General features: G+C 45.1%; 1 protein-coding gene across 2 annotated transcripts in view; it reads right to left on the reverse strand.

The window, feature by feature from the left end:
• The window catches only part of LOC118371848 (contactin-associated protein-like 5), a 109,906-nt gene that overhangs the window by 12,909 nt on the left and 79,098 nt on the right, over positions 1-17,899 (reverse strand). For both annotated transcript variants that reach the window (XM_052522949.1, XM_052522948.1), the window contains 12 exons: positions 17,049-17,192; positions 16,720-16,888; positions 14,933-15,039; positions 10,262-10,381; positions 8,702-8,902; positions 6,471-6,627; positions 5,845-5,972; positions 5,536-5,706; positions 3,939-4,157; positions 2,614-2,853; positions 1,373-1,597; positions 1,157-1,290 (listed from right to left, as the gene is read on the reverse strand). In XM_052522949.1, the coding sequence (XP_052378909.1) occupies positions 1,157-1,290; positions 1,373-1,597; positions 2,614-2,853; positions 3,939-4,157; positions 5,536-5,706; positions 5,845-5,972; positions 6,471-6,627; positions 8,702-8,902; positions 10,262-10,381; positions 14,933-15,039; positions 16,720-16,888; positions 17,049-17,192 (2,015 nt within the window). The remainder of the gene's footprint in view (positions 1-1,156; positions 1,291-1,372; positions 1,598-2,613; positions 2,854-3,938; positions 4,158-5,535; positions 5,707-5,844; positions 5,973-6,470; positions 6,628-8,701; positions 8,903-10,261; positions 10,382-14,932; positions 15,040-16,719; positions 16,889-17,048; positions 17,193-17,899) is intronic.

Here is a 17,899-nt window from a genome sequence, read left to right on the forward strand (position 1 = left end):
CCTACTCCTCACCCTCTTCATCCCCTTCTCCTCACCCTCTTCACCCCCTACTCCTCGCCCTCTTCACCGCCCTACTCCTCACCCTCTTCACCCCCTACTCCTCACCCTCCTCACCCCCTACTCCTCACACTCTTCACTGGCCTACTCCTCACACTCTTCACCCTCCTGCTCCTCACCCTCTTCATTCCCTACTCCTCACCCTCTTCACCCCCTACTCCTCACCCTCTTCACCCCCTACTCCTCACCCTCCTCACCCCCTACTCCTCACACTCTTCACTAGCCTACTCCTCACACTCTTCACCCTCCTGCTCCTCACCCTCTTCATCCCCTTCTCCTCACCCTCTTCACCGCCCTACTCCTCACCCTCTTCACCCCCTACTCCTCACCCTCTTCACCCCCTACTCCTCACCCTCTTGTCTCTCCCCTGCTTCTCACCCTCTTCTATCTCCCCTGCTCCTCACACTCTTATCTCTCCCCTGCTCCTCACCCTCCTCAATCTCTACTGTTCCTCACCCTATTCTCTCTCCCCTGCTCCTCACCCTCTTCTCTCTCCTCTGCTCCTCACCCTCTTCACCCCTACTCCTCACCCTCTTCACCCCCTACTCCTCACCCTCTTCACTGCCATACTCCTCACCCTCTTCACCCCCTACTCCTCACCCTCTTCACCACCTACTCCTCACCCTCTTCTCTCTCCCCTGCTTCTCACCCTCTTCTATCTCACCTGCTCCTCACCCGGTTCTCTCTCCCCTGCTCCTCACCCTATTCTCTCTCCCCTGCTCCTCACCCTATTCTCTCTCCCCTGCTCCTCACCCTCTTCACTCTCCCCTTCTCCTCACGCTATTCTCTCTCCCCTGCTCCTCATCCTATTCTCTCTCCCCTGCTCCTCACCCTCTTCACTCTCCCCTGCTCCTCACCCTATTCTCTCTCCCCTGCTCCTCACCCTATTCTCTCTCCCCTGCTCCTCACCCTCTTCTCTCTCCCCTGCTCCTCACCCTATTCTCTCTCCCCTGCTCCTCACCCTCTTCACTCTCTCCTGCTCCTCACCTTATTCTCCCTCCCCTGCTCCTCACCCTCTTCTGTTCCTACATTTCTATTTCATACATCAAATGTAGGAATCCCATTTGTTGTAAAAATCCCATATTTATCCTTTGCTCACCTGTAGGTAGACGTCTTTTCCCTCACGGTGGATTCTGATACGGTGGAGGTGTCCGTCTGCCAGGCTGGAGGGTCTGGGACTGAACACATCTGGCCTCCTGTCCACATGGAGATGGTACCAGATCTGTAGACTCCCTGTAGACCACAACACAAGCTGGGTTAAACTGTGAATTCAAAGGGTTGAAGCCTACCTTGATAATCCTAGACGTGTCCCTACCGTTGCGTGCCAGGATGACTGCTATGTACTGCTGGCTGAAGGTGCTGACAGTGAGCAGCATGGCAGGGCTCTGTGTGGTCATGAAGATGAAAGCCATGTTCTCTCTGGCCCTGCTGTTCCCTCTGTAGACACTGGAGGCCTGGAAGCTCCTATTCTGCATCACAGAGAAAGGCTCCTGGAAGGTGTAGGTCACCGACGACTCTCTGTTAAACGACACAGACACCTCTGTAGGGACAGGGAGAGAGAGCATGGGTTAGGTAATGTATTTTATCATGGGTGACAGTCCAGCACAATATGGTCCTCTCTTACTTGTTGCTAGCCATCATGCTACAGTAACTACCCCAGAGGCAGCAACTTAAATAGCATCTGCCATTCTGCTAATATGTTTATGGCCATCTAAAAGTAAAAAGAAAAACGTTTTAAAAAATAACAATATTGTGTAAGTTCTGTGTTCCAGATGCTACGGTAGTGGGATTGGATCAAAGTGAGACTATTGTATTTCAGACCAGTGGAATATTTCAGGCTTGTCTGCTCCATGATAATGGAGGCCTAGATTAGTGTGAATGTGAGAGCAGAGACAGACCAAAGACAGCGGAGGATGAAGGATCTGTCATCTCATCTCATCCCTCTTTGATCTCTTCTTCAGATGGACTCCAATCTGCACTCTGCCACTGATCTCAACACCTCTACTTCAATACTTCAAGAGCAAGTGAACATTAGGACTGAGGATAAGATCTTGATAAGATCTTTGGCCTAAGATCTTTGCTGGCATCGAATATTTCACTTGAAAACACTAAATATTCAAGGTTTTCATCACCTCTGAGCGATGTTAGATTTCTGTAAAAGGGCTGTCGTGACACAGCTCTATGTTAGTCAACTTCTCCTGACTGCAGCAGATTGCACTTGGCGAGGGAACTTCTCCTGACTGCAGCAGATTGCACTTGGCGAGGGAACTTCTCCTGACTGCAGCAGATTGCACTTGGCGAGGGAACTTCTCCTGACTGCAGCAGATTGCACTTGGCGAGGGAACTTCTCCTGACTGCAGCAGATTGCACTTGGCGAGGGAACTTTCCCCCAGCTGTTAGAAATGATACTATACAAACTGGAAGTGCATGTTTTGTACGTACACTTGAAGTTAAAGGTTAGAATCATAGATTCAGCATCAGAATGAATAGATGAAACAACATTACAGCTAAATCAACCCCTTAACCTCTGTGATGGAGTTACTATGCGTTTCACACCTTCCTTGCAGGAGGGCCCCCCATAGGCAGACTGAGAGCAGTCACAGATGTAGCCGCTGTTCTTCTCAATGCACCTCCCGCTGTTGTGGCAGAGACTGCTGGAGCCACTGCAGTGGCCGGGGCAGCCAGCGCTCACCCCCGGGGTCATCTTAGCCCGCTCCTCCAGGTTAAAGGTCACACCGTTTATAGTCAGAGTTCTGATGCAACCCAAGAAGCCCCTCTGCCTAGCCGCCGTTCCCCCTGGAGGAGGGACGACAGGTTATAACTAGTTCATATGTTTATTACAGTGTTATAACACAATTAGTATATAAAGCATCACATTCTACTGAGTACTAGCTGCTGTTCCCCCTGGAGGAGGGAAGATAGGTTATAACTAGTTCATATGTTTATTACAGTGTTATAACACAATTAGTATATAACGCATCACATTCTACTGAGTACTAGCTGCTGTTCCCCCTGGAGGAGGGACGACAGGTTATAACTAGTTCATATGTTTATTACAGTGTTATAACACAATTAGTATATAACGCATCACATTCTACTGAGTACTAGCTGCTGTTCCCTCTGGAGGAGGGACGACAGGTTATAACTAGTTCATAATGCCTGTTACAATGTTTACAACCAGACCTGGGTTCAAATAGCCTAGTGGTTAGAGCGTTGGACTAGTAACCGAAAGGTTGCAAGTTCATATCCCCGAGCTGACAAGGTACAAATCTGTCGTTCTGCCCCGTCATTGAAACGGCCTAGGAATAAGAGTTTGTTTTTAACTGACTTGCCTAGTTAAATAAAGGGAAAAAAATAATTGACGCTGGGCCAATTGTGTGCCACCCAATGGGACTTCCAGGAAGTGATGCAGCCTGGATTCCAATCAGGGACTACAGTGACGGCATATGCAGTGTCTTAAACCGCTGCGCCACTCGGGAGCCAAACAATGGTGGAGATGCCAGGGATTGAAACAGAGACCACATAAATAAAAGTACTTGCTTTGTATTTGAAAATACAACTAATTTATATGGTTTATATGGTAACACATTTAGAACTGCTCTATGTACATATTAATCCACAGAGGGGCTGTTCACCCTAGCTCTACCAACACACAGTTGGCAGATGAAACTAATTCTATGAGGCCAGCTCTACCAACACACAGCTGGCTGATGAGACTGAGACTTTGAGGCCAGCCCTACCAACACACAGCTGGCTGATGAGACTGAGACTTTGAGGCCAGCCCTACCAACACACAGCTGGCTGATGAGACTGAGGCTATGAGGCCAGCCCTACCAACACACAGCTGGCTGATGAGACTGATACTATGAGGCTGGTCCTACCCACAAACAGCTGGCTGTTGAGCCGGAGGCGGAGGTGGCCCTCAGATGGAGCTTCCAGGAAGCGCAGGGGTAGCTGGTCCACCTGCAGGGAGGCCTCCTTCACGCTGCGCTCCGCCCTCACATAGTGCCACTGCCTGTCATTCAGGGGCATGTGGGACTTAATGGCCTGGACCACCGGCCCGTTTCCCACATCAAAGGAGAACGTCACTGCGAACGGAGCTGGGGGAACAGAACGGGGACACAAGCTGACAGTCATTCAGGTCAGTAGTAGAATCTGAGACTCCTCTTTTCTATGGGACACCATTTCGTTCTATGTCGATGAGATACAAATGTGATGCATTGATCTTCAAAGGCTTTATTTGTGACCAAATCTTTACACAATTTGTTATTTTCTTGTTGGGGGGAGGCGGGGGCTATAGGTGCAATACACAAATTAATATAATTGAAAAGATAGCATCCACCTGTATGTAAATAAAATACATAAAAAGAAGTGAGCCTCCACCCCCAACCTCATCCTACGTCTCCATCCATCCATCCAACCACCCACAGTACCTTACAGTCATATTATATATGCATATACATGCTGCACTTATTTCAGAGCTCCAAATGGAACATTACGAAAGACTTCAAGATAAGCTTTTACAGACTCATTTTGAACTCAAGACGGTGCTAGCCAGTACATTCACAATGAAGTTTGATCATTATTTTCTTCAACAGCCGCTGTTTACATGGCTGCCAAGGAAAATGTTATTAGAGGCTTGACAGCTTGATAACAGAGCACTGTGTTTGTCATTAGTATTAAAGTATGGAGCGCAGGTCAGGAGTGACATCTTGATAACAGAGCACTGTGTGTGTCATTAGTATTACATTATGCAGCGCAGGTCAGGAGTGACATCTTGATAACAGAGCACTGTGTGTGTCATTAGTATTACATTATGCAGCGCAGGTCAGGAGTGACATCTTGATAACAGAGCACTGTGTGTGTCATTAGTATTAAAGTATGGAGCGCAGGTCAGGAGTGACATCTTGATAACAGAGCACTGTGTGTGTCATTAGTATTACATTATGCAGCGCAGGTCAGGAGTGACATCTTGATAACAGAGCACTGTGTGTGTCATTAGTATTACATTATGCAGCGCAGGTCAGGAGTGACATCTTGATAACAGAGCACTGTGTGTGTCATTAGTATTACATTATGCAGCGCAGGTCAGGAGTGACATCTTGATAACAGAGCACTGTGTGTGTCATTAGTATTACATTATGCAGCGCAGGTCAGGAGTGACATCTTGATAACAGAGCACTGTGTGTGTCATTAGTATTACATTATGCAGCGCAGGTCAGGACATCTTGCACATTTTTCTAGCTGCATGTCAAATGTAGGCTACTGTATCTGGGAAGTGCTTTCATCAGAAAACATAATATTTATGATTTCAAACCACTGGCCTCCTCCAAATGGATCCTGGTGTGTGTGTGTGTGTGTGTGTGTGTGTGTGTGTGTGTGTGTGTGTGTGTGTGTGTGTGTGTGTGTGTGTGTGTGTGTGTGTGTGTGTGTGTGTGTGTGTGTGTGCGTGCGTGCGAGTACGGCTAACAAACTCACAGCTGAGCTCCACTCTGATGAAGTCCTTGAGGCCCACGTTCTCCAGGAAGACTCCTGAGGGAGCGCTGGTCTTAAAGTAGAAGGAGATGTCAGCGCTGAGCTCTGCCTGGAGGGTGGGGAAGTGCAGGTAGGATGACTCCTGGTAGAAGGACGCTGCATTCCACACAGACTCTAGAAAACAGGAAATACACGTATTTTCTAAGTTTGAACACAGTCAATAGTTACTCAGCATTTTGCCTGGAAAAACAAGGATGTTCAAAGGAACCATCTGTAAGATAAAAATGTTACAAAATAAAACAGTTCACCTACTGTCGCCATAACAACGAAGCGGGCCGATTCTGTAGAGCGCCTCAGAGCCAGTTCTGTTGGTGTCTCCAATCACGATCTCACTCACTGGTAAGTGCTCTTTGTAAGAAAGTACTCCTGTGTCATTAGCCCTGCAATAGACAGAGAGAGAGAAGCCTCTTAATTTCACTACTGATAAACTAATCCAATCCTCAGTCAGCATTGAAACTTCAGAATAAACCATATAAAGATGAGATGATCAAGGTCTGGACTGTATCTCAGGAGATATGCAAATTAGGTTCCCCAAATGCAAAATTACATGGGGGAACACAGGGTGAGAATAAATGTTTAAAAAATAATGTACACAACAGAATTCTAGTTTAAAACAAATTATGTAATTAAGAATATTATCATAAGAACTGCAGTTGAATATGTTTTATAGTGATTTCTACCTTCGTATAGTAAATGTTTTCCAGCAGTTGAATTGTGATGAAGATATCCCTGTATTTAAAGTTCTATATGGAAAGTAAGTAATGCGCCAAAAACATTTTCATTATGATCAAAAAGACAAACGCAAAGGTCCGTCCAGCCTTTATATTGATCAATGAACAGCCCAGTAGATACACAGAGAGACATATTTGCCTAGTTACCATGAGTCGGTGTCGGCATCACAGTTGCAGAAGTAGTTCATGTCCATGCAGTTCTCCTCCAGGCTGCAGGAGCACTGCTGAACACCTGGCAGGAAGCCTCCCCAGTAGGTCCGTCTCTCTCCACCCTGGTCCACCCACCAGGACAGAGGGCTGCCATCTGGACCAGTCACAGGATTACAATTAGGTCCACATGTAGAGAAACAGAATCTGCACAGTGAATGTGATTAGAGCCCTGGGCATCTTTTGGTATCCCATGGCATTGTGTCAATGAGTCCTCAGTGATGTCAGTTAGACTCGCAGGGCTAATTTCCTGGAGCATCTGTAAGTGGCCCTGCTACAGTCTTCTGTCCCACAACATGACTCTGCCTGAGAGACACTACAGGCCTGCAGGAAGTATCCTCTCAGTTCTCTGCATAGATATAGGCTTCTATCAACACAACATGACTCTGCCTGAAAGACACTACAGGCCAGCAGGAAGTATCCTCTCAGTTATCTGTATAGATATAGGCTTCTATCAACACAACATGGAACCTTCTAGAAGGACAACCATCTCTGCAGCACTCCACCAATCAGGCCTTTGTGGTAGAGTGGCTAGATGGAAGGCATTCTTCAGTAAAAAGGCACATGACAGCCCGCTTGGAGTTTGCCAAAAGGCACCTAAAGCGTCTCAGACCATGAGAAGCAAGATGAAACCAAGATTGAACTCTTTGGCACCATCCCTACGGTGAAGCATGGTGGTGGCAGCATCATGCTGAGATGTTTTTCAGCAGCAGGGGCTTGGAGACTAGTCAGGATCCAGGAAAGGATGAACGGAACAAAGTACTGAGAGATCCTTGATGAAAACCTCCCCAGGCTGAGGCGAAGATTCACCTTCCAACAGGACAACGACCCTAAGCACACAGCTAAGACAACGCAGGAGTCTCTGAATGTCCTTGAGTGGCCCACGCAGAGCCCGGACTTGAACCCGATCGAACATCTTTGAGAGACCTGAAAATAGCTGTGCAGCAACGCTCCCCATCCAACCTGACAGAGCTTGAGAGGATCTGCAGAGAAGAATGGGACTCCACAAATACAGGTGTGCCAAGCTTGTAGCGTCATACCCAAGAATACTCGAGGCTGTAATCACTGCCAGGTGATTCAACAAAGTACTGAGTAAAGGGTATGAATACTGATGTAAATGTAATATTTCAGTTTTTTATTTTTAAAACATTTGCTAATTTCTGGAAACATGTTTTGCATTTATCATTAAGGAGTGTGTAGATTTATGAGGAAAAATAAGAATTTAATCAATTTTAGAATAAGGCTGTAACGTACCAAAATGTGGATAAAATCAAGGGGTCTGAATACTTTCCGAATGCCCTGTAGATGAAACGGTATAATGAATCGAGAAGACGAGTCAAAATTACAGTGTCATTGTGGATGCTAATTGGCCTTTTCTTGTCATATTACAAGCTGCAGCTGTTGCCTGTGCCCGACACTACAGAAACATAATTAAACAAATGAAAATGACAAACAAATTAATAACAATCAAACATATTAAACTAATGTGAACCATATTCCATTAATGCGTGCAGGTTACACATTCATTACGCTGTGATGTATGAGTTCACAAAAATACACTTTTTAAATCATGCAAATTTACATAAATCCATTTGCCAAATTGGTCTAATAATTAACAATTATTGATCGCTATATTTATTGAACAGCTAAGTAACATGCTGTGTATGACAGAGGGGCTGAACATCATTGATCTTCAATAGAGAGAATATATGTGTTGAAGCACGACAGCCAGCAGAAAACAACCTACAGTATTCATGTTCCATCTGACACTGTTCATATATAGCCCATGACATGACTTGTTTCCTGTCTCTTATTGATCCACTGTGAAAATTAACTTGTTTGTTTGCGCACACATGACAGCCAGGGAATCAGGGAATTCAGAACTTCATGAATGTTTCATGATTTAGGAGCAAATGTGGGATGCCTGGGAGACCGTTTGCTCTCAAAGCAATTGAAGATTGATGCTCAGAAACATGCTGGGCGGTAGCCTTTCAAGTTATTGCAAGATAATGGGATCAATGTTTAGAGGATTGAGCGTATATTCACACACTCAGGTCAGAGTCAGGTTCATTCTTAGAATACTAACCAGTCATATTATGGAACAGGTCCATCTGGGAACATGTCTAAGTTTGACTTTATAAGATGAACAGGATGCCATCAACCCAACTCACCTCTGGTGTTGAAGAGGCGGGACTTCCTACAGCTGTACATAACTTCCTGTTGACATTGCTCTGACCTGGACACGAGGGCCATCAGTTGTTCAGGTGAGGCGCTGTAGTTAAACTTCATAATGTAGGGATTCTGTAGTGTAGAACCCTGGACCCTGACTGGATCTGTGCTGTTGTGGATCACTACTGTCCACACCTTGTTCTCTACAACACAACATAGAACAAAACACAAACCTGAAGACATTTTGACCTGTAACATGCTGTAAATGATGTGCAGAGCCGGTTGGTTGTATCATTGTGAACCTTTTGATTATAAAACCTTGGATACATTCACAAGCTTTGACTTAGTACAAGCCAATATCCAAATAAACATGTTGAATTAATGATTAGGTTGATTAAAAATGGGCTTCCTGCATGTACAGTAATCCACAGTCAAACATAAAACTTTCTGTAGGCTCTCTAACCAAGTGTGAATAGTTTGCATGATTCAATGAGGTGAGAACCTCTATTCATTACCATCCCCCCATTTGATGTACTATGGGGGAATTGGTGTTTACCTTGCCTGAGAGAAAATCCTCTTCCACTTTGTGATTATTCACATCCCAGGTTGTCAAGCTGAGAGTTATTTACATCTCTAATAGATTCTTTAATTGAGGTCAACCTGAGGTGCCTCAATGCAAAATTATTAGGATTTGTGGAGGGCAAAAAAAAGGCAAACATTGTGATCTTGAGCCAGACTATCAACAGGCAGCCAGCCAGCCACCCAGCCAGCCGGCCAGCCAACCACCCACCCAGCCAGCCACCCAGCCAGCCGGCCAGCCAACCACCCACCCACCCAGCCAGCCGGCCAGCCAACCACCCACCCACCCACCCACCCACCCACCCACCCAGCCACCCAGCCAGCCGGCCAGCCAACCACCCACCCAGCCAGCCGGCCAGCCAACCACCCACCCACCCACCCACCCACCCACCCACCCACCCAGCCGGCCAGCCAGCCGGCCAGCCAACCACCCACCCACCAACCCACCCACCCAGCCAGCCACCCAGCCAGCCGGCCAGCCAACCACCCACCCAGCCAGCCAGCCAGCCAGCCAGCCAACCACCTCCATAATTACTTAAATGTTGCATTTACCTCCGTAAAGGTCAGAGCTGTAAGCTCATGACAACAAGTAATGGATATTGTCTTGAGTGCCAGCGTTGAGGCATCAAGCTCTCATTCCTTTACTCCGTCTGTCAAAAGTCTAAAGCCCTGAAGACATGAGACACAGACTTGAATCAGAGCCTTGATCATTTTGTGTATTCACTTTTTTCCCCCACTTTTTTAGTTTTTGAGTAACTTTGCACACTTTTACACAAATACGTTCTTATTTACAGCAGAGATTTACCCAAATATTTATTTGAAGCTCTCATTGTAACCAACGGGCAGGTCCATATTGAGTAACCCTAATGATTTTCCACATGATAGCTTGGCTGTCAGTTGTGCTGTGGGTCAAAGCAATGTGATCTGTCAGTGACTGAATCGGATATTTTTTACCAAAACTGGGGGCCCCGGTGGAAGCTCACCTGTCATGTTGCAGTAGACCTGTGTGGGCCCCAATGGACCACTGCCATCTGGATCAATGGAGAAGAGGCCTGAGGAGCTGCCAGTCAGCCGGTAGGCCTCACATGATGCCTCATAGATGGCTACAGAGGAACACAGGGAAACATCATGCCTCATAGATGGCTACAGAGGAACACAGGGAAACATCATGCCTCATAGATGGCTACAGAGGAACACAGGGAAACATCATGCCTCATAAATGACTACAGAGGAACACAAGGAAACATCATGCCTCATAGATGGCTACAGAGGAACACAGGGAAACATCATGCCTCATAGATGGCTACAGAGGAACACAGGGAAACATCATGCCTCATAAATGACTACAGAGGAACACAAGGAAACATCATGCCTCATATATGACTACAGAGGAACACAGGGAAACATCATGCCTCATAGATGACTACAGAGGAACACAGGGAAACATCATGACTCATAGATGGCTACAGAGGAACACAGGGAAACATCATGCCTCATAGATGGCTACAGAGGAACACAGGGAAACATCATGCCTCATAGATGGCTACAGAGGAACACAGGGAAACATCATGCCTCATAGATGGCTACAGAGGAACACAGGGAAACATCATGACTCATAAATGGCTACAGAGGAACACAAGGAAACATCATGCCTCATAGATGGCTACAGAGGAACACAGGGAAACATCATGCCGCATAAATGGCTACAGAGGAACACAGGGAAACATCATGCCTCATAAATGACTACAGAGGAACACAAGGAAACATCATGCCTCATAGATGGCTACAGAGGAACACAGGGAAACATCATGCCTCATAGATGGCTACAGAGGAACACAGGGAAACATCATGCCTCATAGATGGCTACAGAGGAACACAGGGAAACATCATGCCTCATAGATGGCTACAGAGGAACACAGGGAAACATCATGCCTCATAGATGGCTACAGAGGAACACAGGGAAACATCATGCCTCATAGATGGCTACAGAGGAACACAGGGAAACATCATGCCTCATAAATGGCTACAGAGGAACACAGGGAAACATCATGCCTCATAAATGGCTACAGAGGAACACAGGGAAACATCATGCCTCATAGATGACTACAGAGGAACACAGGGAAACATCATGACTCATAGATGACTACAGAGGAACACAGGGAAACATCATGCCTCATAGATGGCTACAGAGGAACACAAGGAAACATCATGCCTCATAGATGACTACAGAGGAACACAAGGAAACATCATGCCTCATAGATGACTACAGAGGAACACAGGGAAACATCATGCCTCATAGATGGCTACAGAGGAACACAGGGAAACATCATGCCTCATAGATGGCTACAGAGGAACACAAGGAAACATCATGCCTCATAGATGGCTACAGAGGAACACAGGAAACATCATGACTCATAGATGACTACAGAGGAACACAGGGAAACAGCATGACTCATAGATGGCTACAGAGGAACACAGGGAAACATCATGCCTCATAGATGGCTACAGAGGAACACAGGGAAACATCATGCCTCATAGATGGCTACAGAGGAACACAAGGAAACATCATGCCTCATAGATGGCTACAGAGGAACACAGGGAAACATCATGCCTCATAGATGGCTACAGAGGAACACAAGGAAACATCATGACTCATAGATGGCTACAGAGGAACACAAGGAAACATCATGCCTCATAGATGGCTACAGAGGAACACAGGGAAACATCATGCCTCATAAATGGCTACAGAGGAACACAGGGAAACATCATGCTCTCAAATGTCTGACAGAAATTTGATGAGAAAGTTTAAAAATGATTGTATTGGCTAGCATGTAACATAATTGCAAAGTGGCTGGCAAATTTGCCATAGTTCTGAGTGGATATTAGTTGAGAAACTCTAAAACACAGACATCTACCTTTGAAGATAGAAATATAATATATGGTACAGAAATATATATGCTTTATACATGCTTTATATGAAACTACACATCCAAGTATAACTGACCAAATTATGAAAAACAAGCATAGTCATTTTGAATTCCGTAAAGTGAGTGTGGAAGAGGTGAAAAAAAGTATTGTTGTCTATCAACAATGACAAGCCACCGGGGTCTGACAATCTGGATGGAAAATTACTGAGGATGATAGTGGACGATATTGAGGATGATAGTGGACTATATTGCCACTCCTATTTGCGATCTCTTCAATCTTAGCCTACAGGAAATAGTGTTCCCTCAGGCCTGGAGGGAAGGAAAAGTAATTCCGCTACCCAAGAATAGCAATGCACCCTTTACTGGCTCAAACAGCCAACCAATCAGCCTGTTACCAACACTAAGTAAATGGCCTTTTTTTGCATTTACCTCCCTTATCTTACATAATTTGCTCACATCGTATATAGACTTATTTTTCTACTGTATTATTGACTGTATGTTTGTTTTACTCCATGTGTAACTCTGTGTCGTTGTATCTGTCGAACTGCTTTGCTTTATCTTGGCCAGGTCGCAATTGTAAATGAGAACTTGTTCTCAACTTGCCTACCTGGTTAAATAAAGGTGAAATAAAATAAAAATGTAGAGAGTGACCTGTCTAACAGAACACAGAGAGTTCTTTAATGGAAGCCTCACCAACATAATCCAGGTAGTCAGGCATTCCCCAGGGCGGCTGTCTAGGCCTCTTACTTTTTTTCAATCTTTACTAATGACCTGCTACTGGCTCTGAGTAAAGCCTGTGTGTCTATGTATGGTGATGACTCTACACTCTACACATGTCAGCTACCACAGCAAGTGAAATTACTTAAAGGGCTGCAGTCAGTATCAGAATTGGTGGCAAGAAATAAGTTAATGCTAAATATTTCAAAACCTAAAAGCATTGTATTTGGGACAATTCAATCACTAAATCCTAAACCTCAACTACATATTGTAATGAATAATGTGGAAATTGAGCAAGTTGAGGAGACTAAACTGCTTGGCGTAACCCTGGATGGTAAACTGTTATGGTCAAAACATGTTGATGCAACAGTAGCTAAGAACTGTCCATAATAAAGCACTACTCTGTCTTCTTAACAACAATATCAACAGGGCAGGTCCTAGGCCCTAGTTTTGTCACAACTGGAACACTGTCCAGTCATATGGTCAGGTGCAACAAAGAACAGGGAAGAACAGGGCAGAACAGGGAAGAACAGGGCAGAACAGGGAAGAACAGGGCAGAACAGGGCAGAACAGGGCAGAACAGGGAAGAATAGGGCAGAACAGGGCAGAACAGGGCAGCACAGGGCAGAACAGGGCAGCACATGGAAGAACAGGGCAGAACAGGGCAGGACAGGGCAGAACAGGGCAGAACAGGGCAGAACAGGGCAGCACAGGGAAGAATAGGGCAGAACAGGGAAGAACAGGGCAAAACAGGGCAGAATAGGGCAGAACAGGGAAGAACAGGGCAGAACAGGGCAGAACAGGGCAGAACAGGGAAGAACAGGGAAGAACAGGGCAGCACAGCTGGCTCTCATATGTACATGGAGAGCTAACATTAATAATATGCATGTCAGTCTCTCCTGGCTCAAAGTAGAGGAGAGATTGACTTTTACAACTATTTGTATATGTGAGAGGTATTGACATGTTGAATGCACCTAGCTGTCTGACACCCATGCATACCCCACAATACATGCCACCAGAGGTCTCTTCACAGTCCCCAAATCCAGAACAAACTATGGAAGGCGCACACAGTACTACATAGAGCCATGACTACATGGAACTCTTCCACATCAGGTAACGGATGCAAGCAGCAGAATCAGGAGAAGAAAAAAACAGATAAAAAAAACACCTTATGCACTCTACACACACATACACATGGATTTTGTGTTGTAGATATGTGGTAGTAGAGTAGTGGCCTGAGGGCTCAACACTTAACGTGTTGTGAAATCTGTTGTGAATGTATTGTAATGTTTTGAAAATTGTATAACTGCCTTGATTTTTTGGGGACCCCAGGAAGAGTAGCTACTGCCTACGTAGGAACTAATGGGGATTGATAATACATAGAAATACAATTGGACCTTGTCATACTAATGTTGTCGCCTTCCCATATTGCATTTCATATTGCACACATATGCATACTGTAACTAAGAAAAGGTACAAAGCCAGACACCATTATACATTAAAAAGAGTATGTTCGAAGTAAGTGGGGGCATTTTCAATCATGTGGTGCACATTCATATCAAGGTACACTGCATCCGCTGGCGAATAAACAAGAAATCAGTATTCAGGAGCAGAGGGTTCTGAGAGCGCTCAGTGGTGAATATCGAAAAGGGTATCTGTCTGGAGACGACAGATGAGACGAGAAACTTCCATGTGTCAGACTGAGGATCTTGATGTACCACTAACAGGGATGACCTGAGGCCCAGATAGTTACGTCAGGGGACTGATCACTACAGGTTCTCTCTGGCCTTAAACCATCTCATGTTGTTACCCCTTTGAATTACACTTTATAAGGAGGGCAGCACATGGATAACAGCTCTATGTGATTGTGAGATACATTTAAATAAAGTGCATATCCCGTCATGGGGTGTATTGTGCAGTATTGTCAAGAACACATTTGAGAAAGGAGTGGTGAGTGTTACTGTAAGGTACTGTATATAGTGTAGCTAAGAAGAGCAGGTGGGGACTCACAGTTGTGGCAGGTGGCTCCAGTGTATCCTGTCCCAGAGCAGTCGCAGTAGAAGCAGCTCCAAGACTGGGAACACTGCCCTCCATGTTCACAGAAGTTGGGCAGACATCTGGAGATAGGCAAAAGCAGAAATATACATGATGTTGTCATGTATAAAGATATCTATACTATGCATGAGCAAATGCCAGTGTGTTCATTATTTAAAAAATTAAAAGGTATAAAATCAACTGCAAAATCTGTTTTTTACAATCTCAGAGATTGATGACATACTGTACGTTTACTAGTTATTTGTTTGAAAGATTCTAATCTTGTTTTCCCAGTAATAAACACAAACACTCACACAACGAAAAGTCTTCGAAGGATAAAGTGTTGGCAAACAAAGAAATGCAATCACAGCCCAAACACATATCTGTAAGATCTCACAATCCTTTCTGTAAAGACGGTCAAAATGTGATTTGTGTTTGTGTCCAGGCCTACTATCCTGAACCTTGCATTATCTGCTAAGGAGACTCCCTCCCAATATATTTGTCGTTATCAAGGTCTGACACCGAGTACTCAAGAGGTGAGACGACACAGTTTGTGCATTTTTCTATTGCCGTTGTTCATTTATGAACTACACAACCGCTCGGTAAATCCCAAATTAATCGGTACCCCTCAAACTCAGATTGTTTGGGCAACTGGTAAACAAACACAGTACTGTGTTATTATGTTTGAAAAAAATAAACGGGAGCATAATCACATCAAACACACAACATGTGTTTATGGTTATTTGAACACCCAGCGCTTCAAAGAAATTCCTCTGCTAACCTCAATTTCCTGATTAATAGTATTCTCCTCAAGCCTCCTTCAGTTTTGCGTAATTGCCCGGCTTTCAAGCACGCAGCTATACAAGCAGGCATCTACAATTTCATACACTGTCGTCTTTCTCCGATGAATTGCTATGGACCGGAGCGACCGCAGCGTGGATAAGGTAACAAGCCCGTGGTTTCATTACCGTAGTACTGTTTCTAGTGTTGTGTTCACGGCTGCCCTCACAGGTCATGAAATTAGAAGCCGCGGCACAGAAGTGAACACTTGCAAAAAACTGTCGTCATGAAATTTGATTGGACACAGAGAAAAGAAGATTAGCAGTCGTAAAGGTTAATCTTCCAATCCTTTTAATGAAGCATAGTTCTGGTAGTTACATCAAGACACGCCACTCTGATGGACGATGACACATTTCCAACCGTCTGCTTGCACGAGCCTCCTGAAATAATATTGCATGGCAGTGAAATCGACAGCACATTCAGTGTACTCTTTGAGGAAGACTCCATGAGAGGCAGCCAATACACACAGACAGCTGTTTTGTTGTCACCAAGCATCTCATTTCCTCTTTTTACAAATTATATTGCTTTAACTAACATCAACTAACATTTCGTCTGTAATTGTTCCACACACTCCAACAGAATTTCAATCTGTCACATTCCAAACAGAGCAATCAGGTATAGCTGTGATCGGACATCAGAGGTAGGATTCCCCTCAGGGTGAATACAAGGAGAAACGCCTGCTCTCTTGTTTGTCTCCTCCCTGTAAGTGTTCCTTGTTAGCAGGGCCCTCAACCAGGATGATGAGGCTACAGTACCAGGCTCCATTGCATGGTCTAATTGGCCGAGCCTATCTGTAAGGCTATCTCTATTGGCTGTGGTGGAGAGAATGAATGCCGTTTTGTTTTAGTTTCTCATCCAAACACACCAACATTTGGAGCCCCACCTTACTTGGTATAACGTCTGCAGAAAACCTAAAGTCCAACCTGTCATGGATGCTACATGTGTCAAACTGCAGCTCCTTGTAGTCTCCTAGTCGTCCTTGGTGCACCAGGTTCAGGTCCATGGGCTGGCTGTTGATGGAGAAGAGACGCATGCACCCCTGGAATGCCAATGTGGGGTTCTCACAGCCTGAGACGTTCAGAGACGGACAACCTGTGACACAGATTGAAAAACTGTTGCAAAATCAACATATTTTCATCATCCTGCATTTCCTGTATCCATCTTTAGATGATGTCTTCAGAAGCTGCACCAAATCCTGACCACCAAGACCTGGTCTCATGAGACAGTTATGCAGACAAGTGTGTGGCCTTACCTCCGAAGTAGAGGCTGTCTCCTGCCTCCATGTGGTCTCCCAGCTCCATAGTTGAGGACGGCTCATTGTCCAGAGTCATGGTGACCTGGAGACCTCGGGAGCTGAGACTTGCAGAGTGCCACAGTCCATCATTCACTCTGTGACCTGTGGACACAGCGAGGTGTTGTTGCTGTGCACGTCACTTTTCAATGAGACACCACCAATCTCTATTACAGGCTTATCAGACATCACTCGCAGGTTCTCTCAGGGACTGTTGGGATTGTGATCTCCAACATGGGTAATATTTCAGATTACGTTGTTCGTGCTAGGCCTACATATTGCAAATCAGAGCCTGTCATTGGCTGTGTAATCTATGGTCATGTGCTACGACATTGGTCATGTGCAACTACATATGGTCATGTGCTACTACACTTTACTATGAAGAGAAGAGGACATGGAAATACAAATGAATGACTATGTGGTTGGTCAGATTGAAGCTAAATCATTGCCAGAGGACAGAACGTAATGCTGTGACTGTACTGGTGATTATTGTTGGATGAAACCTTGATTTGGCAGTCGGTGCCAACTCAAAATAGACCTACAGTAACAGTGGATTGTGGGATATTAATTTTGATTGTCCTTTATATTGAAGGGCTTCCAAGCTGTGGCGGTCTTTCTGTAGGTCTATAATTCCCTCTGTGCCTGCCATCTGCTGAAAGTCAGGGCTCTGCAATCCAACGTAATTCTACATGTTATTTCTGTCTGACTGCAATCCTGCAGAACTGGCATCCAAAATACAAGATATAAAGGATGGCATTTTAACTCAAACCATTCAAAGAAGATAAAGCGTCCTCTGAGTTTATAGGTGGCAA

The sequence above is a fragment of the Oncorhynchus keta genome, chromosome 7 (genome assembly GCF_023373465.1).
Source record: "Oncorhynchus keta strain PuntledgeMale-10-30-2019 chromosome 7, Oket_V2, whole genome shotgun sequence".
NCBI classification, from domain to species: Eukaryota; Metazoa; Chordata; class Actinopteri; order Salmoniformes; family Salmonidae; genus Oncorhynchus; species Oncorhynchus keta.